The 24,062-nt window shown below is 25.8% G+C and overlaps 1 protein-coding gene across 1 annotated transcript; it reads right to left on the bottom strand.

Annotated features, from left to right (window-relative positions):
- Window positions 1-1,051: 1,051 nt before the first annotated feature.
- Window positions 1,052-15,908, bottom strand: LOC129984693 (uncharacterized). The gene is made up of 9 exons (XM_056094667.1): window positions 15,663-15,908; window positions 14,240-14,274; window positions 14,075-14,142; window positions 13,026-13,096; window positions 12,619-12,738; window positions 9,201-9,267; window positions 9,015-9,066; window positions 3,915-4,119; window positions 1,052-1,311 (listed from the first exon to the last, which is right to left on the bottom strand). Exons 2-9 carry the CDS (start codon window positions 14,256-14,258, stop codon window positions 1,227-1,229), a joined length of 687 nt encoding a protein of 228 aa, XP_055950642.1. The 5' UTR covers window positions 14,259-14,274; window positions 15,663-15,908; the 3' UTR covers window positions 1,052-1,226.
- Window positions 15,909-24,062: the final 8,154 nt, after the last annotated feature.

A 24,062-nucleotide genomic window follows, 5' to 3' on the forward strand; every position in this document is an offset into this window, starting at 1 on the left:
GATTATATATATACTGATTGTAAACCCACACATAAAATTTTAAATAATAAATATATTTAAATAAATTTAATATGTATCTAATATAAAAAACATAGCAATCATAATAAAATGTTTTACTTTTATCTGCTCATAAATCCATTGATGATCCAGTGTATATATTAATAAACTAAATATTCTTGTTGCATACCAATAAAAATCTCCTTTCTAATAATAGATTGCTGATATCCAATTTAAAGTGATCAAGTAAATTGAATGAATTCATTGTTGTTTTCAAATGTCATTTCTATGACAAAAAAAAAAGCATATCAATAAGTGGAATATACAATATAAGCAACATTATTTATATATGTAATTTTTTTTCCCCTTTTGTTGAAATTTTAAATAACAGGACCACATTCATATCTTTTAGCTATTTTTACTTTAATGTAAAATAGTGTAATTATAACTAAATGCAATAATTGTTTGTTCATGATGGAAAAAATGATAACTTTTTTTTTTTATATTAAAGAATATTATGTATTTCTTAAAGTACTTCTTGTTTATGGATTCACTCCAAACATATAATTTTGAGGTGAGGCATTTAATCTATCTTGTTACATTCTTATCTTTATTGCTGTTTCAGTCTTATACATACACATAAAAAAATTCCAAAATAGTAGTTATAATAAATATTATCTGGCTTTACAGGGAATCAATAATAAAAAAAGTAAAGGTCAAATTTGTGAAAATTATAATACTTTGTATAAATTGATTTCATAAGATAAAGTAATAATAATAAAAGATGCAATGTATTTTGGATTCTGAAATGATTTGAAGTAGAATATTCTTTTTTTATTTATATATTAAAATGAGTTCAGTTCATTCTTACAAATTAAAAAAAAATTAAATGATAAATGAAATTCATATTAAATGTTATTTCTACTGAGGAAGAATAGCAGAAAGAATAAAAGTCTGGTTAAATGTCTGAAACAGTTAGATTATATCAGATTACACAATGTATAAAAAACATAACAATAGTAATTATTCATAAAAAATAATATTTGGAGTAAAAAAATTATAAAAGCAATATTTAATAATACTATGGAAATTAATCGTTTCATCTATACATTTTCTTTACAAGTATTTATATACAATATTGAAATAAGTATACAGCAAAATAAGAAAAAGCAAGGAATGAAGCAAATGAAATTCACAATGCTCAGAAAATCCTGTGATATAATGTATTTTCATTCTTGTATATCGATCATGATTCCAACATTTTCAACAACAGTATTAGAAGAAATGTCAGATACTTGTCCATCCATAATTTCACTGGAATAAAGCAAAAATATAATTAGTATCTTAATATGTTAATACCTAGTACATAAAAATTATTTATCAACATTTTTAATTTAACCAATCTCTAATAATAATAAAGAATGTATCTGTGTATTGGTTCTCTTCAGATCAGATTGTTTAACCTAGAGAAAACCAAATTCGCTGCATGTTATATATATACTTTGGCAGAAGAAATGTACAAAAATGGTGGGTGGATTCTTTTCAAAGATGTAGTTAATTAAAAATTAAACATAATCTTGTTAATTTTACATCTTTTTGGAATTATTTTTTTCAATGATAATAATCTAACAGTTGTAAAGCTTATTCCTGAATTTTAAAATTTTTTTTATACATATATAAGCACTTTCATTGTTTCCACAAATATTTAACAATTTTTTTCAAACTTTTAAAAGACAGAAAGAAAATTTTTTTATTATAATTTGTGCAGTTTGCATAAGGGGGAGGGTAATGGAATCTTAATACAGCTATACAAAAGCCATTACAAATGGATTACCTGTGCTATCATGCTTTTAATGACACTATGATATTGTGGGGTTTTATTACATTAGAGAATTCATATGCAAAATAAACAGACTATGACATTATTAAAATAATGTTTCACATTTATCGTAATTTCATGCTTAAAATACTTTGTCAAACAAGTTATGTACAAGAGAGACTACATTGATATTAATCACTGCCAATATTTCCAGCAAATCAGCTGGTTGCCAAATCTGACTTATGTTTACATAATAGGTATGTGTTTCATTGTAACTGGTATAAACAGAGAAACATAATATCTTATAATAATTATTGGTTAAATTCCATCTTTAAAGATTAAATAAATTCAAATGAGACTAATTGTAATTTTAATATTGCATTAAAGGAAGAGCTTCAGCTAATGATTATTATTTATCCTATCTTACAATAAATATTAACCAGTAGCTGAAGCACTTCCTAAATGCTTAGATTAAAAGTACAAGTAATAAAACTCTCTCTATATAAATATATATATTATAGCCAATATTTAGGATGCTCTTAAAATTTATGAATTTGAAAATAATAATAAAAGAGGTTCAATTTACATAATATGCTTAGATAATAGGAATTAAAATACATGATTATTCAATGGCTTTTCAATTCTTTAACAGTTATTTGCTAATACACCAGGAGAGATTACAATGAGATGAAAATTCTCAATAATAAGTCAGTAAGAAAAATTAGTGTATATATATATATTACAATACCGCATTTGTGTTAAATTATATTAGTAATTCTGTGAAACCAAAAGTTCTATTAATTCTATATTTTTAAATCTATAATTTGCAAAAAGTGGGAGGGCAAGGGAGCTTAAGATTCAATTTTATTAAGTGCACTAAGAAGAAATGCACTAAAGAGGAAAACAGATCAATTTTTCTTCTCATCACAGATTGCAAGATTAAATCTTTAATATCAAAGTTATAATTATTTTAAAAAGGTCAGCATGAAAATTGATGTTACATTTTTGGTTTGATTCAGACAGTTGATCCCTTTTCTCTCCAGAAACAAATATAAATAATTATGTTAGAAAATTTGTTATAATTTTTTTTAAAAAAAATTAAAGTATTTTTATATTTATTTCTGAAATGGCAGAAAATTTAAAACATAAACAATCCACCTCAAGATATTTTCTAAAATATTTTTAAATTAAAAACTTTTAATGGCAGAAATGCAACATTGCACATTTTATTCACTTTCTTCCATTTAAGACATTAACTTTCAGTGAAAGAAAAAAAAAATTACACATTTGAATGAAATTATTTACATTATATTAATAATATACTTAAAATTCACAATAGTTTGTAATTCAGCATGTTACATTAAAATTAAACATATAATTGGTAATCTTGCAAAGGTGAAGAAATCTGACAATTCATAGAAGTTATGAGGGTTCAATCTTATATATAATAATTTGCTTTTTAATATTAAAATAAAAACCTGGTTTCTTCTTTTTATTATAACTATCCCAAATTAATAGATGTGAACCAGTATCTGCAGCCTCTTTCAAATGTTGAATCAATAAACTGTTATCAATAATATATTCCATAAAATGGGAATTTCTTTTTTTAAAAATAAGTTAACTTCCATATTCTTTCTATATTTTGCAATTCCTTACTCTATTCTCAGTTTTAAAATGGTCAACAGATGGATGACTTTTGGAATTCGTATTTATATTCCTGGAATTTTTCAGAACCACTTTAATGATGAGCATATAACAATTATATTCTAGCATAGGAAATAAATTCAAATTTTTTTTTTAACTTTTTATAAAAAAACAAGTTGTTCTCAATTTTTAAATAAAAAAAATGAATACCCTGAATGTTAACATGCTTAAATATAAGTTACACTATAGACCTCAAGTTTTCAGATAAATTCTAATAGCATCCAATTACCTAAGAAAGCCAAATGGATTTGAAGGGCTATCGTTGAGCACTTAAAGCATTATATTGTTATACATATTTATTAGTCTAGGTACTTAGATCAACTAATATTAATGCCTTGAAATTAACATAAAAGATCACTCAATATTTATAGAAGACATTTATTATGATACTTACCATTCCATTACAGAAGGTTCATTACTGAACATTTCTGCAGGAACTGTCAATGGAGTCTTCTCAGGTATTAAATCTCTTAAAGATTGTTTGGCTTCTAAATGTCTTTCGATTTCTTCAGATGTCATGTGTCCATCACCGAGATTCACCGATACTGATTCAACCTTTACATTTGGCGTTGCTTTGGGTGTTTCAATTGGATTTACAACTACAATATAAAAAAAAAATTAATTACTTTCTTAAATCAGAGAATGCAATTATTTTTTGTACTACTCTTTCAACAAATGAGTTTAAATAATTTTTCAATTATATTCATTAAAAAAAGCATAGAGTAGTCAGAGAAGGAATAATACTAAATCTTGATTAGCAAAAGATAAATATTTCATCAAGAATTTTAGTTAATGTGATTCTTTATTCAAAGTACAAAAATAAAAAAAAAATGCTGCCAAGTAATTTTTTAATTTTATAAGGAATATGCCATTGGAAATCGTATGATGATGACTATGCACGAAAAAAAGATCCCATATGAATAGTATACCTAGCAGTGATATAATTCAACATTGTTATTTTATTAATAAATTAAAATCTTATATGAATTTGTGGTTATTCTTAATAATTGGAATACATGTCAAGAGCAAACTGGTTAATGAAAATTGTACCAAGTTTCAAGGTTCTAATAAGTTTTCACTTTCCTGAAAACCAGTTCAATGAAATGGAAATCAGTTGTCACTGAAAGTCATAGATTGATCAAACAGGCTAGATCTTAACCCACCTAATGTCTCCCTAGTGCTACTTAACAGATGAAATTTGCTACTTGATAGACACATTATAAGAACATTTGTCTCTTTATGAATACCCTGTAGTTTCTGCGAGTAATTTCAATATTATTTAAATAATATTAATTCAAGAAAATTGTAACAGATATTGTTTTAACAATTGTTTTTTAGATATAATTTTATAGCACAATACAAATAATAATTTATAAACTAAAACTTCCTTTAATTATTATTTTGTTTTAAGAAGATTTTTTTATTTATTTATGACTTAAAAATATTATACTGAAATTAAAAATTCTTTTTATATAATAACTGTACCACTTATAAAAATTTTGTAGGTCACATTTTTTTGCATTATTTATAAATTTTCGCAAACTATTTTGTAATAAATTACACTCTTAATATAAAATCAAATAAAGTAAAAACAATACATGGATTTTCTTGGTTGTTTCTTTGCTACTGTAAATTTCTTCTTAAATATGCATGGAATATACTTCAGACTTTTCTATGACTTACTGAAGTCTTAAGATCATAAACTTGATAATGCTATTGAAATTTTGAAAATTGATTTAAATTTATGTACTCATTTTTAAAAATGGAAATTAGTATTTATTTATCGCATACTTCCTCTTTTTTATAAAGAGGAGATATTTTAGCTAACTGAACACTTCACTAAAATTCCTTTATGCTCCTGAATAAAATAACAATAGAAGAAATAAAAAAGGGAGAGAGGTTTATTCAGTTACTTTTTTTTAAAATTTGGACATAAAATTGGAAAAAGAAAAACCAATTTTCAAAATAATGAAATATTATATGGTGACAACGACAATGAAATTGTAACTGTTATATTTACATTAAATTAATGAATACTTGCATTCTTAACTTTCTACATTATCTATATACAAAGGAGTGTCCACACATTTGATTATTTTGTAACACAGCTATTATTTATTTATAACAAACACACACACACACCTTGCTATCTCACCAGTAAATAAAGATTTTTTTTTTCCTCTAAAAAAACTAATTTGAACAAGATTATCTAATAAACATCTCAGAGTTTAGAAAACAGCAATACATCACTATCCCAGAGATAAATCAATTCCAATACAATGAAATTAAAAATAATATTGCTCAAGTCAAATATGCTTTTAAGTAAAAAATAACAAAGAAAACATGCCAAAAGGATTTTTCTCATTGCAAATGGCACAGCAATATATAGCACAATACTATATTATATGATAGGATTGCAAAATATTCATTTTTTCCATACATTACTATCTATTCATTCAACAATTTATCAAAAATTAAAACACTATATTAAAATGTTTATTTAATCTTAATTAAATAGACAATGTGTATGATTCAATATTTAAACTTAACTCATGTTGCTTAGATTTAAAATTATGCATCACATATTTTTAATATGAATATAAATAGTAGTTTTCATATGAATTAATGAAATTCTTTAAAAAGCACACACACATGAGGTGAAAATGGAAGATCATATGGGTTGGAAAATATTTTTGTGATTCTGCATATTTAAATGTTAAGTATATATTTTATAAACATGAAAGACTTTAACAAATGTGTTTAAGGAGATTTCAAAAGAAAATGCATGTTTTCCCTATTTATAAATTTTTTTAAAGTTTTCGATAATACTTAATTCAAATAGAACATTCTTCACTGTTGTTAATAGATCTAACAACAAATTATCTTTCCAAAACAGCATGCTTAATTGTATAAGCTTAAAATATGCCAGAATAGCTTAGCAATTTAGGAGGTTGTTTTACTTTCAATTTTATAAGATTCCTCAGATTAATGTAAAAAATTTCAAGATATGAAAACAGATAAATTCAGTTTGAAAACATAAAATCTTACTATTTCTTAAAAGCCAGGAGCAGAACTTCAAATAAGAAGTGATACAGCCTTTTATGTCACTGATTCTGCAATGATAAGCATTGATTATCTTCAATCAAACTGATTCTTTTTAAAACTAAGCAATCCAATCATATGCAAAATTTTTATCAGTGGAAAGCTTCCAAACAAAATTTATGAACTTTTAAGAAACTCTCCATACACAATAATTATCACTTACGTACTATCATTTTTAGGATTAATGGTAATTGCAACAATTTTAAAATACTATGTTTTCACAGAACACTCAGGTAATATGTACATATTTTGTACCATCTTAATTTATGCTATGAGATGAGAATCAATAATTTTTTAATCAATAATTACGAGTATTAATCTAAATTAAGAATAATTTTTTAATTAAAATTTATGGTGAGTATAATAAGGTCTACATATTATATTTCAGAATATCCTAGGATATTTTTAAATAAATATTTTCTATATTCGAAAAAAATTATAATAATTAATTTTGAAATAAAATCAGAAAAAAAAAAGGAGGGGGAGGGGAAGCCTCTCTTTAAGCAGACTCAGTTTTAAAGAAGATGATCTTGGTGAGCTCTCTCAGGAATCATTTTTTCTTTATTCAACAGATGTTAATAACAGTTGGAAGTATTCTAAAAATTACTAAATTTTAGGTTTATATATTTGTGAGGAAAATTGTGGTGTAAATTATAAATCTTCATATATTTTATAATTAAGTTGTAATTTTGCTGGGATATGGAAAATTAATGAGGGAATTTTGAATAGTTATAAATTATTCAAAAATTAAATTTTTTATTAAAGATTAATTTTTTTTAAAAAAATCACACAAATGATTATAAATACTGCACAATTTGAATAATAATATTTTCTTAAAAATTAAATGGTGAGAAAAACATTTTACATATAATTCAACAAAACATGTGACACTCCTTTATATAAAGATGAATATTTTTAATTAAGAATGCTGTTTCAAAAGAATAAGTCAAAAATTTATCTTACCTTTAATAGAATGAAACAAAGTCACTGTCGTTGTTTCTCCATTAATTCATTTCGGTGTATTCATAATTTGATGAAACAAAATCCTTTTTACTCATTTGGAAAAATTGTTAATAAAAGATGCAAAATATTTTAAAATATTTAAACTATATTTTATTCTTTTAAATAATCTCAAAATGCATAATTTATGTTTATTTTACAAATTAAAAGAAATGAAATTTTGAAAAACATATTATATCTTAGCATTTTATAAAAACATATTTTCACTATCTTTTCTAAAATGTATTCAAATTCTTTATAACAATGGAACTTAAGCATATGGAAAGGTAAATGTAAACCTACTTATTTACATTATAATAAAATATTAGTAAGAATTAAAAAAAAAAAACTGCATTGATTAAATGTTTCTGGAGAAATACAACATATCCTCACAGTCCCCCCCCCTATCTCCTAATATAAAGTAAGTGAGTGCTTTTAAACTCAAGTAAAAATTTTATAATTTAATTCAGGATATGAAAAAAACGATATTAATATAATTTCATCATATAACACAAAAAACCTGTAAACTCTGAATAATTTTTTAAAGAAGTATAACATTATGCAAACTCTCCCTAAAGATTAATAGTTAGTAGTCATAATACAAGATCTTAACCAGTACATAATATAATACAGACAATTGCAATATCACAATACATTTTATTAAAGTTAAAAACTGTAATGTGATATTACACATGATGCAAAAATTGTATATTTACACAAAGCAGTGGTCCAGATTCTGAAAAACAAATACTTATTTTTTGTGAGTAGAAAACATATCTTATATCAAAAGGGAATTTTTTTATTGGGGGGGGGCAGGGAATTTGTATTCAGACTGTTCCAAAAAATAATGAATTTTTAAGGAAACTTTCAGTTTTTATAGAAATAATTGTTAACTATAAATAAAGCAAAAACAGCTATGCTTGAAACATAAAGGAAAAAGACTTAAAACAGAAATTAAAAACTGTATCAAATACTATAAAATAAAATGAATAATAAATAATGTAACAAACATATCATTCATAACATGTCATTAATGCAAAAAAGTTTAAATTATCATTCAATAATAATAATTATTATTATTTAAATTATATATAACTAATAACATAATAATTATATACTTATACATATGTAATTATTTAACATTAAAATAATCCTTAATAAAAGAACCAAAGCTCTCAATAAAACATTAAAAATGTGTCCTGTTGTAAAATGTATTTTATTATTCTTTTATCACAAAAGCCAACAAACTTAACAATGGTTCAACATTCTTTTTTTAGTAACTGTTCCAAATAACAAAGTACTTGAACAAAAATATTGTTAAGAAAAAGTATCACATTCTTTTGACTAGATGATCTAATCACCGAGTTAGCCAGATGTTAAGCTGTCTACAAACCTGGTTTAGGAGGACAAGCTTTCCTGTTTTTCTTCTTTTTCACTTCATTTGTCTACAGAAAATGATGAAACAAATAAATTAACAAAATGTCAAATTTTGTTTTCTATATTTTAAATTATATATAGCATATACTTTATATATATCATATAAAAATATTTTCATAAATGGTAGAAAAATTTTACTTACAACATTATTAGTGGATGAACTTGCAACATTTGTGTCTTGATTATCAGTGTTAGCAGAAGTTTTTTTTCTATAAATATTTTTAAAGTTCAGTTACAAGTTTGTGAATATCTTTTATAAAAGATTACAAAATTCATTATCAAGCATGACTTTTATTACCATTATAAGCATTAAATTAAGAATAAACAAGAATATTGTCATAAATTTAGATTGATCTTTATAAAGTAGAACTGATACATAATTATTTTTTTAGATTATTAAAGTTCTTTTAAAATTTTCTTGATTTTAATTTCAATGTAAATGCTCCTATGATATTTAAAAAAAAAAATCCAATGTTAAATTCTTTTGGTTCAATCACAGCTTAACCCAATAATGTCTAATTAATTTTATGAATAAATCTTGGAAATGTTTTTTAAAAAATTTGTTTAAAGTACCATGCTTACAAACTCTTTGTTGAAAATTTTTGATAAATTTGCATTAAAAGATTTTTAATAATGATAATAAAATAAAAATAAATAAAATTTCTCAATAATGAAACTTTAACTTCAGAGTCTGGATGGCAATGATAGCTGAAACTTTCTTAAGAATTTGGGAATATATAGTGACCTTGGGAAGAAGAATTAAGAATTTGGGAATATATACTTGTTTAATTTAACAAAACAAAAGGGAAATAATAAAATGCAATTGGTTTAGCCAAACATGTAAAATTGTACTGGCCCTTAAATGAGCATGCCTAGCATTAATGGGTTTATATGTTTACAATAAAGTATCTTGGTATTTCAAACACCTATTTAAAAAGTAAACTATATCTGTATATTTTAAATACAAAAAACTATTATCATTATATATGTTTTTTAATCACATGGCTGAATAATTTTTGTGCCTGATATGACACCATGCATCTCCTAATTTTCCTTTACAATTCCAGATGACTCATCAGTGAGTAAAAATTCCAAGCATTTTACAAAAAACATCTCTTTCTTTCTCTCTTTTTTTTTACATATGTAAAAAATGGTGCTATGAATAAATGTAATATTCATTAGGTCAATTATCAATGGGTAGATATATCCACAAATACAACTTACAATGACTACCAACAATGTTTATTGGGTCTAAGATTAAAAATTACTAAGTTTTATTTTTTATGCCTTTAATAAAAATTGCAGACAAATTTTACATTTAATTTTATTGGCACTGTATTTGTATTATCAGGCTTCTTTCAAAAATAAATACTTTAAAAACAGATTACAGAAAGATTTATCATGGCATATTATTTGCATCACAAAAAAAAAAAAAAAAAAAGAAAACTCAATAATGAAAGTTTAAGAATGCATATTTCAATTAGATTGTTCAAACATATGATTGATTTAGATTGCTCAAATCAACAATTTGAAAAAGCTTACTTGATTTAAAATATTTCATTAAAATTTATCTTGTAACTGAATTAAATAATGCCTTATTTCTTAATTCAATATTTCAACATCACATAATTGATTCATTATTCTCCATGATACACCATTTTCACATTCTCTTTATATGATTATCATAAGGGCCATATAATAACAAACATTTGATTATTTTTTAAGAATTATGTTGACAATTATATATTTTTAGCCCTCAATGTTTTAAAATGTTCTTTACATTCACATGTGTATGCATTTAATAGTTCAAAGAGTTAAATTTTTCAATGTATGTGCAAAAAAAAAAAAAAAAAAAATCTTCTTGACAAATAAGTTATGTGCAGCAAAGAGTTAAAAGAACTTAAGTTTAAAGACATATAAAACCGTATAATCTAGAACATTAATTCTTTAACCTGCAGTTGCTTATTCTAAAATGGGTTCAGGATGGAAGTTAATATATTTTCTCTTGTATCCAGGGATAGTTCAAATTTAGTATGTTTAACCTTTATAATTATAACATTTCATGCAGATAACAACTCACTTCATTTAAGAGTATTTCAAATTGCCTGCAATATCATATACTGAACTCTCCAACTGATATAATTGTTAATAGTTATTTTCACAATTTTTAGATACAAAAATGATATGCTAATTATAAAATTAATACATGAAATGTAAAGACAAATATTCATACAATATATATTATATACAGTTATATATTTTTTGTATATGCTTACAGTTTTAAGTACATCGTTTTTTAAGTAGGTTTTTTTTTTACCTGTTTTCGACCAATTATTTTAAATGATTCTGTTTATTTTCTTAGCGTTTGATGCATTTAAAATTAAACATTGTCAATTAATAGATCTGCTCATGATGAATCTGAGCAGATCAATTGTTGACAAATTCTTGAGATATTACATAAATTAAGAAAGATATTCTTTAGTGCCCATAAGGTTAAAATGCTCAATGACTCTGTTTTCAGTTATCATATTATAAAAAAATGTTTTATTTCAATAAAAAATATAATTATATTAATTGCAGATTAATCATTTCCACTTTAATTTAAAGCATAAATTCTACGGGAGTTAACAGAAAATTAGAGAGATACATATTACGTTATGACTGAAGGACTTAATAATATTATGAATGAATAATATGACTATCAAAATTTGAAGTTTTAAAATATTTTGATGAAGAAACAATTAAAATGGGAGTTCATAAAATCTTTAATTATTAAAATTTTAACGAGCATTGATTGGCGAAATGGCTGGTCGCCAAAGGCGGCTAGTTGAAATATAAACATCTATGAGCAATTAATTTATTCATCATTTAGCATGTCATTTTGTATGCATATCAACACCTTTCACCACATATTTTCACTTAAAAATTTGTCATTTTCCATCACTGAAATACAGTAAAATAATATATGACAGCCAACTAAATAGTTGTTTGTTGTGACTGACCACATGAGTCTTTGTTTAATGTAATTTGATTGACTATTAATGTATTAAAACATTATTTAATCCATAAAAAAGGAAATTTTAAAAATATAAGAACAATACATATGCTAAATTTCAATATCAGATTTTTAAAAATGCATCAATATAAATAAACAGAAAATATTAGCTTCATTTTTAGAGGAGTACTTACCTGGATCTAGAATTATGAATTGAAGTCATTTATCAACTAACTACATAATATTTCTTTATAGATATAAAGATATTCAAGCCTAAGAAATGATTTCAAGACAGTAAGTAATAAGGATTCATAAAAATGTTTAAAACTCATTTTAAAAATTTATTTGACTTTAAATTTTAAATATATTTTTTAATTATTATCTTAAATCCAATAAATATTTCTTCCAAAATTAAAGACATAATGTAAAAATCTAAATGGTTGAAACTCAGAAGAGTTATCTGAACTACCTATTTTCAAAATAAAATGCTTGATTTATTGTAATAGGAACAAAAATAATTATTCAGTACAACAAAAACGTGATTACCAATTTCCAAGATTCTTACTTTTTTAAGTTCAGAAGTTCAGCTCTGAATTCACTATCAGAGTCACTAGATACTGTAGCTTCAGAATCACTAGAAGATGATTCTACAGTTTCATATCGCAGTAACCGATCCAATAGAAAACTATTCAAAGATAAAAATATGTCAGAAAAAATTTAATTCTTTCCTATGATATACAACTAAAAATAGAAAGGAATATCAAATTTAAGTTTGGCAAAATAACAAATCATAAGTCAATTAAATGGGAAAAAATACAGTATTAAAAAACTTATTTACTACAAGAAAACTAATTAAAATGTAAAAAACGTCTTGAAAATATAATAATTCCATTAATTGAAAAATTATTTTTTATCCCATTGTTTAGTCTGAATCATACACCTTATAAGGAAAACTGAAATTAAAAAGTGTACCTTTTGTCACGAGAAACCTTTAGAAGTTTTCTTTGTGCTTTTTTTAATTCTTCTTGAAAACTTTCATTTTCCTAAACAATAAAAGCAAAACATTTCATTTAATCACATTTTGGAATCAAAATTAATCTGAAGCTTTACTGCATTTAAATAGAATATTTCAGTATAACAAAAGAGAGAGAAAAAAAACTTTACATAAAAATCATATTTAATAATGTATTCTAGCACATCAATAATAAATTCCCTTTATCATTTAGGAAAGATTAAAAAAAAAAAAAAAAATCTGGTATTATATAATATCAAGATACACTGCAATTTATTTGAAATATTAAACAACATATTTAATTTTTGGTGGATGGAAGGGGGTAATTTTTTTGGGAAAGTTTGAAGATAAAAGTAGGAAGACATCCATGCATAAATTAATGAAATCATTATACTTAATTTATCCATTTAGATAATGAAAGGGGAAAAAAAGTCAATAAGTGATTCTTTTATTATTCATTTGATACTATAAATAGTACTTCAAATGAAATCCAAATATGAAACATTTAAAAGCTTATAAGCATTTTTAAAAAGATTATTAAGTTTTATTCTCATATTAGTTGTCATCAGAATACTTAAAAAAAATCATCGTTTAATTAAAAATAAACTCCTTTTAAAACAATGAGAAATTATAACTAAAACTAGTTTTAATTCAATTTAAAGATATTTTTAAGAGTTACTATTAAACTCTTTTGTATGACATAACTTTCTATCTAAATTTACCTAATAATTTTGAAATACAGTGATACAACAAAGTAATAATGAAAAATGGATCAATAAAAAACATGCGTCTGATTTGAATGTGGAATTAACATGTAAGCAAACTAAAACTTCACTTGTTTCAATACATTTTAGGATAAAATATTGGAGAAATATTTTTTTATAATATTCATATTCAACTACAGATATGATTGGTATTTTTCTTCCCTATTAATAAAAAGACTTGATCCATACTTCACATATTTTTTTGGGAAAAACAAACAAAAAACAATTTACTTTTAAATACTTACATAAAGAAGAAATTTCAACTTTCTTTTTAAATTCAAGTACTTTTGGTGATAATTTTGTGCATCTGGTTCTAAAGACAAAGAGAATGAGTAAGGATTAGCACATTTCGGATAATTTATATTGAATAATATGAAGGCATATTACACAAAGAAATTTAATTCAGCTACCTGAAGAAGGCATTCTCATCCCAAATTAGAGATAACTATAAAAAAAGAAAATGGAATTTTATAAAATTTGAATTCTGAAGCAGTAAAGAATAATATACAAAATAAAATCTAAATTAATTATTATTATAGTCATTTTTATTCATGAATAAGTTTGCTAAATAATAATATAAAAAGAAATATTGATTTGAAACAATGCATATATTTGAAACACTAAATGCAATTCTCCCACTTTAATAGGCTTCAAACAAGCGTCAGAAAATATGCTGTTGAATTCATTTTTTTCATTTAAATTGTACCTAAAGAAATTATTTATATTTAAAGAAGAATTATAAAAAAATTAATTGAATTGGTTTTAATAATCCAATTAATTAAATTTCTATATTCATAAATCATATAAAAAATTAATGAGTTTTTAAACAGGAGCATCATTGATCTTGGCCCTTCCTCTCTTGAAAACGTAACACCATACTTTCTTTTTTTTGGCAATTACTTTATACTTGATACTTAATAATATGATTATTACTTTATACCCGAATTTAGCTTAAAATACAGAATAACTTTTTTTATAGCTGATTCATTTATTATTTTGTTAGCTGGATATGTTTTCCAAAAATTAAACTAAATTTTGTTTGAGACTTAAGAAAAAAATAAAATCACTGGGAAAAATTTTCCATGATTTTTTTCTTTTTTTAAGTTTTTAAACAATTTCAAACAAGCATTATATACCCCTTACTTATCCCCCAAACCTACATATTTTAGTTTTTAAACACTGCATACTTTTTTATAATTGCAATCATTACAATCTGGTATTATTTATCATTTCTTTGTACACTACTGTTAACAGAGGTTTTAATTCTAAGTGCCCTTTAGATAATATATAACCTGTTATTCTTTGTAAACTACTGCTTATATAGGATCAAAAATTTTTACACTTGCAATCATTATCTGAAAAAATTTAACTTAATCCCATTATTTAAGGAAAATTTGCTTTTAATTTAAGAAAGGACAAGATCTTATATATTGTGATTAAAAATACTTCGTTCTACATTTTATACATTATTTAAAAAAAAAAAAAAATATTTTCTTTAGAAATAAGGAATATACAAAAATGCATAAAAAAGTCGTTCTATCAGGGTTCTGAAAGATTCTCAAACAAAAACTGTTATTCATTTAAAGCAACATTTATAAAATAGTATATCTGAAGGGGGAAAAATTATTATCCACGAGGAATGTCAAAATACATAAAGACAATATTCGGTCAAAATAGCAGTAAGAAAAAAGATCAACCTGCGATTAAATTATTCAAGAAAAAAGTTCTCCTAGAAAGAAGATAAGTTTTAAAATGTTTAATTTGTGAAGAAATAATATGATTAAAAACGAAAGGAATGCTTTGGAATACAAATATAACAAAAATGAAACTTGCTTTAGATATGTGTTATCTTTACACTTGCCTTATTTTTATTAATAGATATAGTAATAATATTTTAGCAAAATTAGTATAATTTAACTATTAGAAATTTTCTTCCTCAGGGAAAGCTGACAAAATAAATAAACAAGAGGACAAACAATACGTTGCCACTAAAATAACTGAAAGATATTAATAAGAAAGCAAGATTTCAGCCATAAAGCGATCCTTCAGAGAAGTGACAACACACAGATTCAACATTCAACAGAGCTAATAGATAATCGAACGAGGAAGATTGGAGGAAATATGTACCCCAGAATGTGTACCAAAATTCACTTTTCTTATTGACCAATCCCAGCCCGCGGAAGAAAGCCGCTACGTATATCCATGTATATGAGCAATGCAATCGTACATGTGATTGGCTAACGTGCCAACGTGATTGATTGTGTATGTTTACATTTTGGAAATGAACAGCAAACGTGTGTCAGATTCTGTCTGGTTAATCTTTGAAAATTCACAGGTGGTTTGAGACACAGAAGTGTGAAAGAATTTATGAGCAATTGTTGATATATGTGGGATAGTAAACATAAAAATATAGTTCTTTTTATCATGTACATAATGTTATTCCATTTACATTAACTTACAAATCTTCAGTAACATGTGAGATGATTATGATTTAAAGTATATTTGTATGTATCACCAAATAAGTAGCATATTTAGATAAATGATTTTTTTTAAAATATATTTCAAAGATTTTATTTTCTAGTAATTTTTTTTTTCTTTTTTCGTGCAGAACATGCAAAGAAGGCTTTCTATCAATATCATGTTTTCACAAGTATTGAGTCATAATTTTTAGCAATGATTATCATGTTCATATTTAACTATCAGAATTTTATTGCTGCAGATATTCATATTTCCTCAATTTTAAATACTTTCATCTCTTTACTTTTTGTTCCCCTTTGTTTCAATAACACTTAAGCCCAACTAATGATTGACATTCTTATTAAATACTAATTTTACCTAATTGTTACATGACAAGTCGTAATAAGCATTGCCCTTTTTTTGTTTATTTATTTATTTTGCATTGAAATGGAATATGTAGGGGGAAAAATACTCATATATTGAACATATTCAAAGTGAAAAGGAAAATTTGTATTTTAAAAATATAAAATTGGTTGTTTTTTTTACTTCTTAAAATCAACTACATAGACTTAGACATTGATTTCTATTTATATAGCAATTTCAGCAGAATTAGTCAAACAAATGTCTTTCTCAAACTATAATGCCACGACAATTTGTGCAATTCTTAATTGCCATTCCTTCGATATAAATTATGAAGATCAAGCAACTCATATATGTGTGAATTTTTTAATTGTTTGTGTGTGAATTTACATTGAAATATTTTAATACCATCTGCTTTTACTTTATTTCATATTAACCATTTTAAAATATATCCAAATTTCAATAAAAGACATACTTCTAATAACACGTTTTCTGTATTTTACTCAATATTTTGCTATACATATATATATAATGTAATTTTAAATAGCCATGTTATATTTCTTTAAAAAAAATTTCAGAATATTTTTTTCTGAATTGGTTTGAATTAGTTCTTTCAATAACATATATATCCAATACAAAAACTTTCATATTCCAATGAAGGTAAAATATGCCAATCTATTGAATACCTTTTTTCGTGTAAAGGTGAATATTTTAAAATCCTTTTATGGAAGGCTTTATACAGATGTATGAGGCCTCATATAATGCACTTAGAATTTTAATACAATATTTTACTCGTTAAAGAAATATAATGATCATTGTATGATATTAAAATGCATACATGTTATATTTTTTTTAAAGGATTGAGAAATTATGTATATTTAAAATAAGCTATACAGAAGTTTCATGCAAGCATAATAAATAGTACTTAGTCAGCTCCTAATGAATTTGTTTAATTATTAATGAATTAGTGAATTTGTTTTAAATACAATTAAAGTTGGTACCATTCAGCAACTACATTTGTTGATTATCTCAGTGTCAAATAAATGTTTTAAGATTTAAGTTCTTAAAATATCTCTAATTTTATATAAACCTTGTCCTGGTTTTATATTAATCTTCAGTTTCCAAACTTTTACATTACATTGCAACTTCATCTCTTCACATAATATAGTGAAGCAAAAAAAGAGTAATATTTATTTTTCATTCCTTTTAACAATTTGCTATTTTGTTAAAATTTATTTTTAAATTAAAATAGCTTTCTAACAAATAAGATGCCAAAATTCTTTCTCTTGAAACTTAGCAAAAATTAAATGCTTTGCTATTTCATTTTCTGGAAATATTTAATTTAAACAATATTAATAAATAAATGTTGTATAATCCTGGTTCAATGTAAACTGATTTTATGAAATATCTCTGATATTGCAAATTCAAAAAACAAATACTTATTATAGGGAAATAATTAAAATTCTTCCCATGAAATTGCAAAATTGCTGATTTTTTAATGAGTAATTGATATGCTATTATTCATATACTACAGTTTAGAATTCGTTTTGTATTCAAAACATTTCAGATCCCCCTTCCCCAAAAAAAACTTGTATTGCTTGCCTATATGCCTCTACAGAGTTTAATTTTGACCTGCTATCCATTATTAGGTTCTAATCCATTCAATTTTTTTTTTTCATTTACTGCTTATTGTGCTAACAAAGAATATAATATTAATAAAATAAAAATGATACAACATGTAACACAAATTTAATGAACCCAAATGTGGTACATAGTGCAAAGATTTGGATTATATTTCTAACATGATAGCGTTTATAGACGTGTGTACTGTTTATAATTTCACCATGCATGAACAGATCATCGCATCTGCAACTACAAAAGTTACTTCTTACGTTGCTGATGCTCATTAACCCTTTCAAGAGATATGGAAAATATGCTTCCTCCCAAATATTTCAATTTTTGTGTGAAGTTATGTAGGTTTACTTAAGTTCTGACTCAAATTTTCTATAGTATGGTATGGTATAGTTTAGGTTTTCTGGCACAAGGTACAATTTAGGGCAAGTTGTGTCATCCACAAGGATATTTAAGCATTTCCATCATAAAGGTGTAAATAAAACAAGGATACATTGTAAAACGTCAAAAGTTTAAAAGGTCTATGATTTATAATGATTTGGTACAAGAATAAAAATAAATTTTAAATGCTATGAAAGAAACCAGTAGGTTTTAAAAAGTAAAAAATTTTCAGTGAGGTTTCTCACCTCCTGTCCAGGTCCTGTAAATTTGAAATAGGCGAATGAAAGTGAGTTAAACGATCAGAAGTAAAATTAGGACATTGAGTAAGAATATGTGCAATAGAATTGATCACTCCACAGTTCGTACAATGAGGAAGCTTCAACTTCAGGCTTGTTCACCAAACAGCAAATGTCTATGTGTGTCCAATGCATAGACGAATTAATTTCACATCTGCGCATCAGTGTGGTAAAACTGACTACAAAAGTAATTCGGTTTGAGAACAAGTACATTTTAATGTTGAACTTATGGCGGCACTATAATAAGGCCAGGTTTGGGTGTTCTGTCTAAAACAAATTTTTTCGCTTCTGCGTATGAAATATTTCTTCTAACTTTCAGGCTTTGAATTACTTTTTCCATTTAGGATAGTCACGGGAATAAGCAGGATGGAGCCCAGAGCAGTTTAAACATTTGAAGGTTTGTGAGCTACAAACTGAAGTTTCATGAACATCAGCTGAGCATTTGGCACATCGACGGCTGCCATGGCAAGTTCCCTGCGAATGTCCGAATCTCTGACATTTAAAGCAACGTAGAAGATTCGGTACATATGGTTTAACTTTGGATTGTATATAGCCAGCACGTATAAATTTCGGAAGTTCCGGACTACTGAAAGTTAGAATGACATGTTTTGTTTGGAATGAATGAACCATTACGTTTAATTTTTATGCGATGAGCTGCACAAACTTTTTGGGAATGCAATTCCCGAATGAGTTCATTTTCCGAACAATCAAAAAGATCTAAATCAGAGATGACTCCTCGAGAATAATTCAGTGTCCTGTGAGGAGTTACCTCTACAGGGAAGTCTTCAAGTTTTGTTAATTTCTGCATCGTAGCAATCTGTGTTTTTGATGAGGTCTCAATAAGAAGATTCCCGGATGGAAGTTTTTTAGTAGATTTCACATCACCAATAAATGAAGAAATCAATCTTTGAACTATGAAAGGTCTTTGGTGTGTGTAATATTAGAAATCTAGTATCTTCAGTGATAGGTAAACATGGCAAAGTGTCTGAAAACCCATGCAAAAAGGGGGAAAAAGATTCGGGCCACGACGACACCGCCTTCCACGGAGCCCAACAAGGGAAGGAGCCACTGGCTCCCATTCCCAGCCTTAGCGCTTATCATGGAGCTAGCTGGAACCTAGGAACCTATACGCTGAGAGTCACCCCCGGGGACAGTGACCACCCTTAAAGCTAAGCCCAAGGAGTAACCCCTTCGCTTGATCTTCTTGAGCAGCCCAGTCAAATATCTGGGATACCGGCCGATTGATGCATCAGGGACCGAAATGTACCACCCGTTTAGACGGGTCGTACATTTCGGTTTAGACCCTTAGAGGGTCACCACGCACGGTGAACACGTGGAGTTTTTGGTTGTCCATGCGAAGCAAGAAGCAAACAGAGCGGCGACAGCTTCTCATGGCAAGCTCCCTCGCTTACCGTCGAGAGAATGAAGAAAACAGAAGGGGAAGGGGGGATTTTAAGTGAAAAGGGGATAAAGAAGAGAAAAGGGATAGAGGAGTAGGAAGAGAAAAGAAAGAGTAAAGATCCCTGGGTACCTCGGGATTGGAACACCTGTACCCACCTAAAGAAGGTGAGCCCCTGAGGGGACAAATTTTCTATAAGACAGGAACTTAGATGCTTCAGTTCCTTATTTCACATAAAATAGTGTGTCTTGATTTGTTACTTAATTATCAAGAAACCAAATTTAATTAATGTAATTAGCTAAATGAGTCACTTTTCTTAAGCCAAATTCAATCCTAAAAATATTTTAACAAATCATGATTGTGTAAAAAAAAAATGACCTTTTAAAAGATTAAGGAAGAGTTTTTCAAAATTTGAATTAGATTTTTCACCTAAACATTATTTAAAACTTTAAATTTTTCCTTCAATAATTTTGAAGCATATCAGACACAAACCATTTTTTAAATTATTTTAAAAATACAAAAATGAGTTTTCCGATGAAATTTATTTTATTTCCGTGCGTGTTTTTACCTGTAATTTATATAAAATTTTAAAAATATTTTTTTAATATACTAATTATAATTAATTTATACTCACACACATTCCAAAGATATTAAGTATATTCGTTAGTAATTATTTTCGGTACAATAAAATCAGAGGAATCAAACATAAAATATTCCAGTCGAATTATCATGAAAAGTACCAAAATGTGGAGCAAGTTCGGGAAAAAAAAAATTTAGGAGCAATAATCCCCTCTCCTTTCAACACGTCTCTGATCACAATGTATTCTTAAAGTCGAATTAAAGGACTTATTTGCAATTCTAAAAAATTCAATTGAAAACGATTTTCTATCATTGGGGCAATTGTGTTTTTTAGTAGTCAGACAGAATAACGTTTAGAAATTTAGAATGAAAGTCTTTAAAGGAGTGCTATGGAAAAATAAACCCATTCATCATAATAAAAATTCTTATAAAGAATATTTCCAAGAAGTTGAAGATCATAAGTCAGATAGTGAACCGGACTAAAACGAAGTCTTCGAATGCCAATTAAACCCTCAAGGGGTCGTTTCTCTTTTCCTCTCCTTAACAATATCTATATAAACAGTTTTAAGAAGAAAATTTCATCAAACTGAAATAACAAAAATTTTTATTGCGGATCACTTTCTAAAGTTCAGTATATCGCAATGCCAAATTAAATTTTCGAAGAATTCAACACAAAATAAGTTTTATGACTTTTTAAAGACAATCTAAATAATATTTAATTATAGATTTGATATATTTATTTTAAATTATAATGCAGCTTTTTTTTTAAATTATGGAACAACAAAATATAAAAGTTTCGGTAGAACAATGTTCTAAAAGTAAATAACGAACTGCTAGAAAAATATTCTAAAATTAATATCAATATTTATAATAATAATTAAGTTTGCACGGCTTTTGTACACTAGGCGACAGTACAAAATGAAACTATCGGAAATACCACACACACACAAAAAAAATATCTAGAGGGACCTAAGCAGTTGTCTATTTAATAAAAAGGTCATATTCAGGCACTGCAGAATTGTATTCAGACTATCAACATATACTCTGTTGAAGATATTTTTCATGAAAATGAACTTGTTTTTATACGAATAAAAACAATGCAAGGAACATAAGTTGCTAAACTATCAGATGTGAAAAATTATTAAAAGAAATAACCGCATGATTGACTTCTTAAAAATAAAAATTGCTTAATATTTCAGTGACGAGCTGTTTCATTCATCATTTAGATAAAAAGAAATAGTTTGTCTTCAATATTAGGATATAAATTTCTTGGATAAAAAATTCATACAATTATTAATTCTTCAGACTGGTTATGTGTTAAAAAAAAACTTGTCAACACTATAATGAAACCTCATTTGTAAAAAAAATGAAAATTACTTTAATTTTACAGAGTTTTTTACATCCAATATATTTAATTCATCCAAAAAAAAATTGCATGCAATAATATAGCCTTCAAATGAAATTTGGTAAGGAAAAACTAGTCCAAATATAGTGTTCATATATTATGAGAGGCTTCTTTTTTTACAGAATTTTAACACAGTTTAATTATTTTTTTTCTATAAATTTGGTACTCATTCTTTCTGAATTTCACAGAAAAAACGGAAAATCAGCTCTTCCCTAGAAAAGAAGAAGAAGAAGAAAAAAAAAAAAAAAAAGACAAGAACTTATTTTCTCAAGCTGAAAGTTTAAAAGTAGGAAGTATAGTCATAAAATCCAGTATTCACATTCTACCTTTCTTTTTTCCATTGAAATTTCCCACTCACACCCTATGAGCATAAACAATCAATATCAGCATTTGGCAGGAAAAGTTTTATAACTGAATGAGCTGATTTTTTAGTGATTCACTTGTCATTTTAAAATTAGGATTTATCACATACCTATTTTGCTTATAAAAAATCTTAACTCATAATTAAAATTTTTACAATATTTAACAAATATCTTCATTACCTTATGAAAAAAAGACTAAAAAGATGTTGTATATTTATTCTTAATTTCATAGACATGGCCTTTTACGTTGGATATTGGCAATAACCTAGTCACATTTTCCAAAAAATATTCAGTCAACTGTCTCCAAGCAAGACACTGCAAAAATGTGCTGTGTAGTAAATTATATAAAACATAAAATCAGGAAACAGTACTTTTTTTCTTTTCTTTTTTTACCTTGCTAGATAGTTTATTGCCACTCTATAATTAATTTTTTTAAAATACAAATCTTCAAAATCATAAATAATTTTGTTAAATATAAAATTTGTTTCTATTTTGACATTTTTATTTTATTCTTTCAAGTTATAATGATATTCTCTCAGTACTCCAATGTGCCAAAGAAATAGATGAATTTTATTAAGTTCACTAATTTTATATACTATTCCAAGCACTTATAAATTTGTTTCATTTGCAAAATGAAGAAAAGAAAACTGTATCTGGGAGACATTTATTAAATTAATTGATAACCAAAGATTAATTATATTTATTAACTATGTAAAAAGAAATCATTAAGTAATAGGTATAAATGGAAAAATAAAATAACATAGAATCATTAAAAATCTGTAATTTGTGAAAAGTAATAATGTAGCATATTCTTATTGTTTTGTTTCACTTCAGAGTGTGAGAACTATACATCTTTATATGAGCTGAAAGAAGAAAAATCAAGCTCAGCAATATCCTTGCAGATTTTCAACAAGCATGGCAAAGTGATGAAATATGCAGACAATGAATAGATAATATAACATTATAAATTTCTACATATATTTCAACCATCTACATCTAAATAATTTTTATACAGATTTCTATGCCCCCCCCCTTATAAGAATGTACACTAAACAAATGAAATATAATTATTTTCATATTATCTAAATGATCTATTTTAATTTTAAATACAACGCAGCTATAGCATGGAAAATGTTCCATTTCTTAGCTGTCACTTACTGCTTTATTTCTTGAATTCTTGTTTGGATACATTTGTTAGTTCAGAGCCAGGGTCACCAATGAGGAAGATTGATGAGGACGAGGAGCAAACTCGTGACGTTGGGGTTTGTAGCCGAGTAACAAGACCCCTGGACAAAAGTGTACACTCTTTCCAGAGGCTGTTATCTGGCTTGTAAGCTTCACCACAATTTCTGGTATGGATTT

This window comes from Argiope bruennichi, chromosome 1 (genome assembly GCF_947563725.1).
Source record: "Argiope bruennichi chromosome 1, qqArgBrue1.1, whole genome shotgun sequence".
In the NCBI taxonomy this organism is placed as follows: domain Eukaryota; kingdom Metazoa; phylum Arthropoda; class Arachnida; order Araneae; family Araneidae; genus Argiope; species Argiope bruennichi.